At 41.0% G+C, this 13,342-nt stretch overlaps 2 protein-coding genes across 4 annotated transcripts in view; one reads left to right on the top strand and one right to left on the bottom strand.

Annotated features, from left to right (window-relative positions):
* Nucleotides 1-13,342, bottom strand: part of TESC (tescalcin) — a 75,291-nt gene that overhangs the window by 13,228 nt on the left and 48,721 nt on the right. For all 3 annotated transcript variants that reach the window (XM_073561193.1, XM_073561278.1, XM_073561114.1), the window contains exons 3-4: nt 6,822-6,902; nt 5,069-5,208 (exon numbers count right to left, since the gene is read on the bottom strand). In XM_073561193.1, the coding sequence (XP_073417294.1) occupies nt 5,069-5,208; nt 6,822-6,902 (221 nt within the window). The remainder of the gene's footprint in view (nt 1-5,068; nt 5,209-6,821; nt 6,903-13,342) is intronic.
* The window catches only part of FBXW8 (F-box and WD repeat domain containing 8), a 235,416-nt gene that overhangs the window by 217,632 nt on the left and 4,442 nt on the right, over nt 1-13,342 (top strand). The gene's annotated exons all lie outside the window — the stretch shown is intronic.

Here is a 13,342-nt window from a genome sequence, read left to right as displayed (position 1 = left end):
GACAGCATAATTATACTTTTATTTTTTTTTAACGGTATCGTGTCTGGAATTGCTGCTGAAAATGGAGAAGGGGGAAGTCTGCAGAGACAAACTCTGAATGTGAAATCTCACAATGGTGTCTGTACAACATGGAGACAAAAGGTATGGTAATGACTTCAATTAGAGAAGTAGATGTCAACTATAAGGTACATGAATGTAATTGTTTATTATTTGTGATAATGACTATGGTTCATCAGTGCTGTGGTTCCTGTATATTCCACAGTCTGATGATGTTTATTAACAACAATTCCAAGTATCTCCTAACTATTGTTAAAGACATACTGGGAAATGTAATGTTCATGTGATACAATTGTACATGGCGCTGACTGGACATTGCAATTGATTGCTGTACAAAGCTTGGTGATTTATTCATGCACTAATTGTAATTTTGCTGCTGCAATCATGAACTGACAGTGCTTCTGGCACTGCAATCATGTACTTGACTGTGGTTCTGACGATGCATTAATGTATTTACAGTGGTTCTAGCACTGCATTCATATACTGACAGTGGTTCTGACACTGCATACATGTACTGACGGTGGTTCTGATCTTGTACACATGTAGCAATCCAAAATTTGCTTCATGGATATGTTAAAACTTAAAAATCCTCAAATTTAGAACTTTGAGATTATGAGGTCAGATTGTGCTCAGTTTCTGTTCCAAAAACTCGAGGTAAGTTAGCATATGTTCACACTTGTTTTTTGGAACAGAATATCTCCAAATACTTCTCAAATACTCAAAATTTGGTTCTGATGATGTATTAATATAAGTACCCCTTTACATGTATTCATATAAGTACGCCTTTACTCCTCAAGAGCAAACTGCTCCAGTTGTCTCGTGTTTTAAGGTTGCCTTTTCCAGACTGAATGTTTCAGCTCTTTCCAAAGATGCTCAGTAGGAGTTAGGTCAGAGCTCATAGAAGGCTACTTCAGAATAGTCCAATGTTTTCCTCTTAGCCATTCTTGGGTGTTTTTAGCTGTGTGTTTTGGGTCATTATCTTGTTGCAAGACCCATGACCTGCGACTGAGACCAAGCTTTCTGACACTAGGCAGCACATTTCTCTCTAGGATCCCTTAATAGTCTTGAGATTTCATTGTACCCTGCACAGATTCTAGACACTCTGTGCAAGATGCAGCAAAGCTGCCCCAGAGCATGAGTCTCCTCCATGTTTCACAGTAGAGACAGTGTTCTTTTTTTTCAACAATGGTGTCCTCCTTGGTCGTCTCCCATGAAGTCCACGTTGGTTCATACAACAACGAATGGTGCGATCTGACACTGATGTCCTTGAGCTTGAAGTTCACCTTTAATCTGTTTAGAAGTTTTTATGGGCTCTTTTGTTACCATTCGTATTATCCATCTCTTTGATTTGTCATCAATTTTCCTCCTGCGGCCACATCCAGGAAGGTTGGCTACAGTCCCATGGAGCTTAAATTTCTGAATAATATGTGTAACTGTAGTCACAGGAACATCAAGCTGCTTGGAGATGGTCTTATAAGTTTTACCTTTAACATGTTTGTCTATAATTTTCTTTCTCATCTCCTGAGACAACTCTTTCCTTTGCTTCCTCTGGTCCATGTTGAGTGTAATACACACCATGTCACCAAACAGCACAGTGAGTATCTGTTGACCTCTATACAGGTCCACTCACTGATTCCAAGATTGTGGTCACCTGTGATGCTAATTAGTGGACACACCTTGATTTAACATGTTCCTTTTGTCACATTATTTTCAGGGGTGCCATCATTTCTGTCCAGGCCTATTTCATGAGATATATATTTTTTAAATTCTGTGGAAGCATGGTTGAAAAGCAATGTCTGACTTTCATTTGTTCATTTTCATAGATTTTTTATTCATTATTACTTCTGTCATTAAACGAGGGGTACCAACAATTTTGACCACGTGTGTAGATAAAAAGCCAAGGAGGTGGGGGGAATACTTTTGCAAGTCACTGTATATAAAGATGGACATATATATACCCGGATGAGGAGAGCCCCGGTCCAAATCTTGCACTGGGGCCCATCTGACTCCAGTTACTCCACTGGCTACAGTGGTTGTCTGGTTTTCTGCCTCCAGCTTCTTGATCCTCCCTTTCCATTGACAGCAGCAATAATCTGATCCTTCAATGATGCAGAATGGAAGTCAGATTTGCATAGTATTTGAGAATCAATATTCTGTGAAAGAAACAGGTTTGAAGTCAAATTGACTAATGCATGGGAAAAATGACTACAGAAACAAAGGGTACGTTCTTGATGCATCCATGATATGGCCTACAATTCTTTGACTTGACAGCTCCGACATTACATAAGCCAGAAGGGTGGGGAGATGCAGAAAAAGTAGGTGGGAAGTTACACTGCAAAGCCTAGGGTGCACCTAGTGCTTGTACTTGGTCTGAACAGTCATTTTTTAATGACAGACTCCATTTAAGTTACGAAGTATCATGTTGTGTTCATTATTATAGTTCAACACAGCAATAAAAACAGGTTGAACTTGCTTAAATTATGTCTGTAATCTAATCTCTAAAATCACAAAGTACTGTACTCTTCATTGTCCTGGGAAGCCATGATGCCACAGATTGCAAAATACATAATGATTACCCTCTATTATTAAATCGGGTCTAATTATACCTCATTCATGCTGAGCAGGAACATTACTGGCTGTATCTCGGATTTAGGGTCTTTTTCCTCCACAAAATATTTAATATATCTTTTATTGCATTTTCACAAGTTGTGTGTTATATGTCTCTGTTTAGCCAATCAAAATAGAACTATTTTTTCCCCAGTTCATGAGCTCGGACATTTTAGGTTGTTTTTTCTTTCTGTACATGTGGGTGTAATAGCCATTATGCAGTGCTACTAAAATACATTTTAATTTCTGTTGTTATTTTCAATTACATTCATTTTTTATAGGTGCTACGTGGTTTAGTGTGATTGTGGGTAGAGCTAGAAATTGCAATTTGATATAGTGAAGTGACCCAGCGCCAGAATCAGGGTGTCTGTATTTTGTTGCTCTTAACCCCTTCACGCAGCAGACAATTTCATTTTTTTTGTTTTTTCCTCCCCTTCCTCCAAGAGCTATAACTTATTTATTTGTCCTTCCACGTAACTGTATGAGGACTTGGTTTTTTTTTTTACAGAATAAGTTGTACTTGTGAATGACATCATTCTTTTTATCATGTGATACACTGGAAAGCGAGAACAACATTCCAAGTACTTTGAAATTGCCAAAAAAAGTGCAATTGCACAATTTTTTTTTTTTTATGTACCATATTCACTATACTGTAAAACTGACCTTGCAATATGATGGAGCATTATATGGGGCTCATTATGTATGGAGCATTATATGGGGCTCAATATGTATGGAGCAATATATGGAGCTCATTATGTATGGAGCAATATATGGGGCCCATGATATGCAGGATCATTATATGGGGCCCATTATATACTGTATGGAACATTATATGGGGTCCATTATGTACGAAGCATTATATGAGGCCCATTATGTATGGAGCCTTATATGAGGCTCATTATGTAAGGAACATTATATGGGTCCCATTATTTATGGAGCAATATATGGGGTCCAATATTCTGTATGGAGCATTATATGGAGTCCATTATATTGTATGGAACACTATATCGGGCTCATTATATAAGGCTCATTATGAAAAAAAGAAAGAATCCGGAGATAAAATCCAAAATCTTTATTGAAACAAATTAAAAGGTAATAAGCTGCTTGATAACCAGTATATACTGGAGGAAGGCATGTCCTAGATAACTGGACGTGTTTCGAACACGTGTAGTACTCTGAGGACTAAGAGCACTACACGTGTTCGAAACGTGTCCAGTTATCTAGGACATTCCTTCCTCCAGTATATACTGGTTATCAAGCAGCTTATTACCTTTTAATTTGTTTCAATAAAGATTTTGGATTTTATCTCTGGAGCTGGATACCTTCTTTTTTTCACCTGACGTCAAGCAGAGACGCTTCCTTGCTCGGATAGAACTACTCATGTGCGGTGTGGACATCACTATAAGGGTGAGCTGAATCAACTTTTTTCTATAAGGCTCATTATACTGTATGGAGCATTATATGGGGTCCATTATTTATGCTGTATGAAGCAATATATGGGGCTCATTATTCTGTATGGAGCAGTATATGAGGTACATTATTCTGTATGGAGCATTATTTGAGGCACATTATTCTGTATGGAGAATTATATGGGGCACAATATTCTGTATGGAGCACAATGTGCTGCCCATAATACTGTATGGAGAACTGTACTGGCCAGTTTCTGAGATATTGATATCACTTATGTGATGTAAGAAGTAAGTGAAATTTTTGGCATTGTACTATATATTTCTCAGCTGTGTCTGCGCACCATGAATTGTGATATGTGCTAAAGGGGCCCACTGAGGCTCTTTGCCCAAGGTCCACGAAAACCTGCAGCCTACCCTGGACACAACAGATGACCTAACCCCATCACGTCATATGACGTGATGGGGTAAATGGGGCCACAAAAACCTGGTGAAATATTCTCTTTAATTGATAACTGAGCGCAATTCTCATTTTTCCCTTAACGTAGTTTTTACTTATAGAAGACTTTTCACACAGACATCTGTAGTGGTATCTTATTGTTGTATAATTAGTTTTACATTCGAAAGACGAGACTCTGTTCATATTAGAGCCATGACTTCCAATATCCATGCTGCTGTAATAAATCAGTGTTTAAATGTATTGATTTTAATGGGGTCCTTCAAGGTTCTAGCATTTTGACAGTAAGAGTGGCACTCCAGACTGTGACATTCTTTCCATCAAAAATAATAGAATGATGCCTGATGGAAGTTACTAGTGCAGAATCCTCTCCATAGTGATGTGCACAAAATGTATAAGAAGGGGCCGATACTAAAGCAAAAGAGTTTAAAAAATAACAGTAATAATAACATTTCAGAAGTTTAAAGAGTAACAAATACCGTAAAGAGTATATACGGTAATCACTAATCTGAACACTAACGTAGTCACTGTGCTAACTTACATCTCAGCTTGTGCTGACGACATGAACTAATGTTCTCCTCATCCATATGCCCACTCATGGGGCGGAAATAGGACATAATTATGAGAAATTGCTCAAAGTTTATTTCACTTTCATACCCATGGGTTCCTGTGTGTAGGTTCCTGCAAAGGAATAAAAGACGATGACATGATCAGTAGGGTAAAACAATGCCACACAAGGAGGCCACAGTATGACAAGAGAGAATCTGGCTTAATTGGAATGGCAAACACATTTGGAACATACTTTTATTAGTCGGCGGTCTCTGGATCTAAGCCTTTTCTAGCTAAACTGCAACATGGAAACTGTGGTTAATTATTAATTTGGGTCAAAGCCACAGATCAGCTCTAAGTGAAGCAAAATGTAATGAAAATGACTCTAAATGGTTCCGTTGTGCTGGGGCAGCGAAGCGTGACACCGTTGGGTCATTTATTGATATTTCATTTTGTTACCATTCTTAACACATGTGAAGTACATGAGAGGCACAACTCATAAATCATAAATCAATGTCTATATGACTATGCAGTGTCTTACATCTTAGTTATCAGATATCAGCAGCTTGTTAAAGGCAATTAATCAGGTGAGGAATATTACTATTACTGTCATGGGTTAACTGAATTTATATCGTGTACGTGACTAAATCCATCGTCTCATATTCTCTGACTTCTGCTTATTTCCAAACTATCAGAGATTATAGCCTATGGCAATGCAGAGAGTCTATGCTGAATCAATATGAATTGGTTGACAGCAAGTAAAGATTTCTTAAAGGCAGTCTGTCAGCAGGATTTCACCCTCCCCAAACTATTTATATGTGCAAGTAACGCTTTCAAAAACATGTCCGGCAGCAATACATTTACATTTCCAGTCCTTTGCTCATTTACTGAGAAATCAGCGATTAAATTGATATGTAAATGAGGCTGAAGAGTTTGTGAAGATCTGAAGCCTCTGTCACTCCAGCTCTAGTCCCCACTCACCGCATCCTCTTCCTACTGGCAGCCTCTATACTATGTGACTTTAGGCAATTTATGAGCCATCAGTGAAACAGGAGGAGGCAGCGTTGGGCGGGGGATAGAGGTGGAGAGATAAAGACTTTAGATCTACCACAGTCATTCAGCCTAGTTTGCATGTCACTTAAACTTCTGATTTCTCAGCAACAAAGGAATGGACTGGCTACGTAAAGCGTATTACTGGAGTTGTCTTTGAAAGAGCTACACGTGTATATAAATAGTTGGGAAAATGAAATTCTGCTGATAGATTGCCTTTAAACTCCATTCTTGAGATAAGGCGTCGCAGCAGTTGTGCCCCAGCGATCTATAAGTTAATAAGTGAATAACTTCATAATTTAGTGAAAGCATTAGGAAGTCTATTACTAGCCTTTGCAATAATCATACTGAATAGTGATGGGCGAGTAGCATCGTTGCTCGGGTGATCTCCGAGTATTTTGGGGTGCTCGACTTGTAGACAGGCTAAATACATGTGGGAATTCCCTAACAAACAGGCATTCCACATATGTATTCAGCCTGTCTAGAAGTCGCAAATCATGTAGCTGAGGCGACGAAAACTAAATCTCCGAGCACGCCAAATACTCAGAGGACACCCGAGCATGCTCGGAAAAACCCGAGCAACAAGTATACTCGCTCATCGCTAATACTGAACATTCAGGATTTGCATGTGACAGAAGTGAGAAGAACATGGCAGTGAATGAATTATTTGACCATTTGCGCCTTCTTAAACTTACCTTCTGTCAAAAAAAGCTTTCTTTATTTTGTCTCTAATTGGATTCTGCTTCAAGTCTGAAACCTTTTCAAAATCTCTGTTACTAGAAAAAAAAGTTAAAAAAAATTGATTATGTTTTATCCATGAAACAATAATATTAATAAAATGAACATTAGGGGAAATTAATCCCCGGGGAATAGTGTTCCAGATACATTAATAAATCCCACATCATTGTCTTAAAATAATACAGGTGCGATATAAGTGATAGGGGAGCACTCTGCTTATTAATATAGCAGACTCCTAAACTATGGGCCCGAGCCATTATTTAATTTTTGTCTTGCTGTTAGTGTTGCTTATCATTTAAACCAATTCTTCTTTAAATTTGCACCTTTTTTTAAAGCCTATTTTATATGTGTTCACCTGTTTTTATACGGTATGTGTTCACCTGTTTTTATATGTGTTCACCTGTTTTTATTCGGTATTTGTTCACCTGTTTTTATGTGTGTGTGTGGTCATCGCAGGTACGAGGGATGCAGTGACGAGGCACGAGACGGATTATACTTTTAGTAATAACTTTTATGAATTGATGCCGCTACGGCTATCCTAAGCAACCACACAAAATAACAGCAGTTGTCCTCGCAGGGACTCAGTACAAACAAACACTGGTTATAAGAACACGACTACTCCGGCAAAGGCCGGCCACTATAGGGTCGGGGTATGGCCGACTACGGGTCCTTAATTATGTGGTGTCACTTATCCATCCTGACGTCCCTCGGCGTCCTGGACTATGGTGCTTCGGCGTCGCAGCCGCTGGGCCCAGCTACTGAGGATCTGGTGTAGTCTTCGGGCGTACCAACGCCCAGGCGAAGCAGGGGCACAACAGGCCCTAGAAAGGTTCTTTGGCAGAGGCGGCGGGACGCAGCCTGGGGGTGGGAGAGTCGAGGCCGCAGCTCCTGAACGGGGGCAGGCAGCGGCGGGGCTGAGTGGCAGTCGGTAGGCCACAGGCGCAGCCACCGGCTGCACTAGGTGACCCGCGACGGCCCGGTCCTTGCCACGGACTGGAGCAGAGCGGTGGCGGCTGCGAGCGCAATGGACAAGCCGCAGCCGCGGGCTGGAGTGAGGTGGCAGAGCCCGCGGGTGACTGCGGGCAGGCTGCAGCCGCAAGCTGGAGTGAGGCGGCAGAGGCCGCGGGTGACTGCGGGCAGGCCGCAGCTGCGAGCTGGAGTGAGGTGGCAACGGCCGCGGGCTGGGGTGAAGCAGCGGTCTTCTGTCGGTCGGCTCTGCGCCGTCTCTCTGCAGTCCACCGTGAGCCTCCCTACCGTCGCTGTCCTCCTCTCTGGTTTCTGCTCGTGGCTCTCGCTCCCTGGCACTTCCACGGTCTCCTGCTCCTTCTCTCCCATTCTGCTGACTCACTCTGACTGGCGTGCTCCGGCCTTTTATATAGGCTCCGCCCCCTATCGTTCTGTCACTCTCAGCGGTCCGTCCCCTAACTCTGCTCCCCAGAAACAGGCTCCCTAGGAACTTAGATGACGGTCCCCTTGGTTCCTGCCCGGACACTCGGCGGGGGCCCTTCCTCATACATGTGTTCACCTGTTTTTATATGGTATGTGTTCACCTGTTTTTAACCTTCTATAATAATAAAAATGATCAATAATAATAATAATAATTGTCCTCTCTAAAGAACAGTGTGACTGGTTTTATTATTCACCTTGGTAACACCTACTGATTTGTAGGATTTACCGTTTGTTAAATCACTTCCTGATCTTTGATTGGTATCTTAGGATAGAACATCAATTTAGAAACATTTTTTGTGATTGGTCATAAACTAGACTGTAGTTAAAGCTCAGCTCACTTTACCATCATAGTTTTTTTGTGGGATAAATGACTTTTACACTTTCACCACCTGAATGTGTCAATGATTACAAAAGCATTCATACAGCATACACATTGTAGAAGTTACTTTTTATTTTTAAACTTCTGCACTAAAGTAAACAGAATGTCAAGAACTTTGTTTCAACAAATATTTCAAGAATGATAACTCTCTCAATAACTAAATATACCCTGCAGTTGTAAGTCAAATGCAATGTTCTTGACCTTCAGATACATATACAGTGTGGAAAATAAGTATTTGATACACTGCCGATTTTGCAAGTTTTCCCCCCTACAAAGAATGAGAGGTCTGTAATTTGTATCGTAGGTACACTTTAAAAAAAAGAATCAGTATAAGTTTGATCTCAGAACATTCTGCTAAATAGTGCACCAAGGGAACTGGAACATGATTGAGCTAATTAACAATCTAATGAAGATCAGTTCAATGTTTCTTAATGAGATTTAACTTGTTAAACATATAAGTTCGTTAAAATGCCCAAGATGAAATATCAATTCCTTGTATTAGTGTATTCCTACGTGGCAGTCCATCCTATGCCAACAATATAAGAATACACTGCAATACATTGTAAAGGTACTTTCCATAGAAAATATAATGTTGTTGCAGTGATCTGGGTTAGTAACTTATATCAAAAGTGAGAATGGCAAGTATGGAATCGATGTGCAGTATTGTAATTTGGTAACTCGTAAAGTGTTGCACTACCAGTAATTACTTATTAAGTGAACCTATCAGCAGGATTGTGCTCAGTACACTACAGACACTGATGGGGGGGCGCCGTTATACTGCTTAAAATGATACTTGGGTTGATGAAATGCGTCTTGTGGTTGTTGTTTATGCTTTATTTTCAGTTAATGATATTCTCGTGTTCCTGGGTGGCCTGTGGGGGGGGGGGGGGGGGGTTATGTGGTGCTCAGCTTACATATTCATTTGTATGGCTTATGACAGGTCACTGATCCCTCAGTCCCCTGCCCCCCTATTTTAGATACTGTATACGGTACCTTATTGTTTTGAAAAAAAATTGCATTCATCATGCAGGCGCTGAAGGGGCATCTGGCCTGTAGCATGATCAGATCTATAATAACCATTTAATTATTTTATTTAGTGTTATAAATTTCTTCAGAAAAAAAAAAATATTTCTTATCAAAACTGCACTGGCGGCATTTTGATAGAGAAAATAAAATTTGTCTCCACCAAGATGGCGCCGGCGTTGCCTGTGCAGTAGCATCTTTGTCATCTATAGGAGATCCATCATTTTAATCAGCATAATGGCGCCAAACTGACACTGTAGGTTACTGAGCTTTATTGATACTTAAAGATTATCGTGAGTGAGTATTCTTAAGAACACTCATTTCACAGTAATCTTCAATGTAAAAAGTTTGACAGGTTGTTTATCCGGTGATATGATATTCTGGTTTCCACAAAAGACCATCTTGGTGGTAAATCGATCTGTGTAAACAACACTCACACTGCGGAGAACTACGGCAGCTTGTGTGTACTGAGTGATCTATTATGGATTGTTCAGTGCACACAGTTTATTGTGGTCTGTCTCTGTGTAAACAGGGTATTAACAACTTTACCACCTTGGACATTTCCCTATGGCCTGGTACTTACCGACCTTGGACGGATGGATACATCCAGGAGATTTTGCGCTGGGTGTCAGCTGATTCTGACAGCTGACACCTGGCACTCACTGCCAGGAGCGGTCCCGCACCGCTCACGGCACTTTAACCCCTAATTTCTGCGATCGAACTCGATTACAGCATTTCTCGTCCCTTGGATCGGAGAAACCGCAATGTCATGTAAGGGTCCCAATCATTGCCATGGTGACCCGATGTCGTAAAAAAAAAATATATATATATTGTTCCCATAAATAAAAATTTTTATACAAAAAGTATATAAACCATAGAAGTACACATATTTGGTATCACTGCGTCCATAACGACCTAAACTATAAAAAATGTCCCACTAGTTAACCACTTTAGTGAACACCGTAAAAAAAAATGCTTTGCCATTATACTGCTTAACAAAAAGTGGAATAAAATGCGATTTAGAAACGAATATAAATAAACATGGAACCGCTGAAAACGTAATCTGCAAAAAAACAAGCCATCATACAGCTCCATCAGCAGAAAAATAAAAAAGTTATAGCTCTCGGAATAAAGTGATGCAAAAAAATAATGATTTTTTCAATAAATTATTTTTTTTGTGTAAAAGTGCCAAAACATAAAAAAGATATAAATGGGGTATCGCTGTAATTGTACTGACCCAAAGAATAAATATGCCTTATCGATTTCATCACACGCGGATCGACATAAAAAAAAATCCTGAATTGCTGGTTTTTGTTCATTCTGCCTCCCAAAAATTGGAATAGAAAGTGATCAAAAAATGTTAGGTGCCCAAAAATGGTACCAATAAAAATGTCAACTCGTCCTGCAAAAAACAAGCCCTCACATGACTCTGTCGGCCGAAATATGGAAAAATTATAGCTCCCAAAATATGGCGATGCAATAAAAAGCTTCTTTCAGTGAGTGACAACAGCCAAACATAAACTATATAAATCTGATATCGCTGTAATCGCTCCGACCCAAAGAATAACGTCGCCTAATCACTTATACCGCACGAGGAATGGCGTAAAAAATAAATAAAACCAATTCTTCAGTTGTGGCTAAGTAGCACTGTACAGCCACATATGGCGTATTGCCACGTTCAGTAGAAATTGTGGGACAAATTATTGTGCCATTTTTACCCACTGGGGCTAAAACAAAATTTGGGTGGTAAAAATGTAGTTATTTTTTCTTCATTGCACAATGGTATAAAATTCTGTGACACACCCGTGGTGTCAATATGATCACTGCACCCCTAGATGAATTCATTGAGAGGTGTAGTTTGTAAGATGGAATCCCTTAAGGGGGGTTCTGCTGTTCTGGCACCTCAGGGGCTCTCCCAGTGGGTCATGGCACCCACAAACCATAACAGTAAAATCTACACTATAATATGGCGCGGCTTCTCTTCTGAGATTTGATCTGTACCCGAAAAGTATTTCCCGATTACATATAGGGTTTTGGCGCACTCAGGAAAAAAAAAATGGACCTCAATTTGTTGTAAAAAAATCCTATTAGCCCTTAGAAACATTTAAAACATGGGTCTAAAACAACATTTTAGTGGTAAAAATGTAATTTATTCTTTCTTCACCACTCAATGGTATAAAATTCTGTGAGGCACATGTGGTGTCAATATGATCACTGTACCCCTAGATGAATTCATTAGGGGGTATAGCTTGTAAAATGAGTTCATATATGGGGGGTTTCTGTTGTTCTGGCACTTCAGAGGCGCTGCCAGTTTGACATGGCACCCTCAAACCATTCCAGCAAAATCTGAACTCGAATATGGCATTTCTTCCCTTCTGAGCTTTGCACTGTGCCTCAAAAGTAGTTCCCCCCACATAAGGGGTGTATCGGCATACTCAGGAGAAATTGCACAACAAATTGTATGGTGCAATTTCTCCTGTTACTCTTGTGAAAATAAAAAATTGGGGCGAAAAAAAAATTTTGTGGTCAAAATTTGATTTTTTTTTTTTTTATTTTCACAGCTCAACGTTATAAACGTCTGTGAAGCACCTAGGGCAGTGATGGTGAACCTTTCTGAGACCAAGTGTAGTGATGAGCGAGTATACTCGTTAGCTGAGATTTCCCGAGCATTCTCGGGTGATCTCCGAGTATTTGGATGTGTTTGGAGATTTAGTTTCTGTCGCCATAGCTGCATGATTTGCAGCTGCTAGAGAGCCTGAATACATGTGGGGATTGCCTGTTTGTTAGGAAACAGGCTCCACATAGATCTCCATAAAGTATAATGGCTCCACATAGTCCTCCATACAGTGTAATGGCCCCCACATAGTCCTGTATAAAGTGTAATGGGCCCCACATAGTGCTCCATGCAGTATAATGGCCCCCACGATGCTCCATACTGTAAAATGACCCCACAAGATGCTCCATCCTGTATAATGGCCTACGTGATGCTTCATACTGTATAATGGCCCCACATAGTGTTTCATATAGTGTTTCATATTGTATAATGTGCTCACATAGTGCTCCATACAGTATAATGGCCTCACACTGACAGGATGAAGACATGGGGGCAGGATGGGAGACATGGGGGCAGGATGGGAGACACGGGGGCAGGATGGGAGACACGGGGGCAGGATGGGAGACACGGGGGCAGGATGGGAGACACGGGGATAGGATGGAGACATGGGGGCAGGATGGAGACACGGGGGCAGGATGGGGACAGATGGGGCAGAGTCATTGAGCAGGATGGAGACAGATGGGGCAGGATCATGGGGCAGGATGGAGACACGGGGCAGAATGGAGACGGGCAGAATGGAGACACGGGGGCAGGATGGAGACAGGTGGGGCAGGATCATGAGGCAGGTTGGAGACAGTTGGAGCAGGGTCATGGGGCTGGATGGAGACAGATGGGGCAGGATCATGGGGCAGGATGGAGACACATGGTGCAGGATCATCGGGCAGGAAGGAGACACGGGGGCAGGATGGAGACACAGAGGCAGGATGGAGATACGGAGGCAGGATGGAGACACGGGGGCAGGATGGAGACAGATGGGGCAGGGTCATGGTGCAGGATGGAGACAGATGGGGCAG

This window comes from Dendrobates tinctorius, unplaced genomic scaffold (genome assembly GCF_039654945.1).
Source record: "Dendrobates tinctorius isolate UK_male_01 unplaced genomic scaffold, ASM3965494v1 ptg000003l, whole genome shotgun sequence".
In the NCBI taxonomy this organism is placed as follows: Eukaryota; Metazoa; Chordata; class Amphibia; order Anura; family Dendrobatidae; genus Dendrobates; species Dendrobates tinctorius.
Note: the sequence above shows the minus strand (reverse complement) of the source record. Positions and strands in the feature narration are given on the sequence as shown.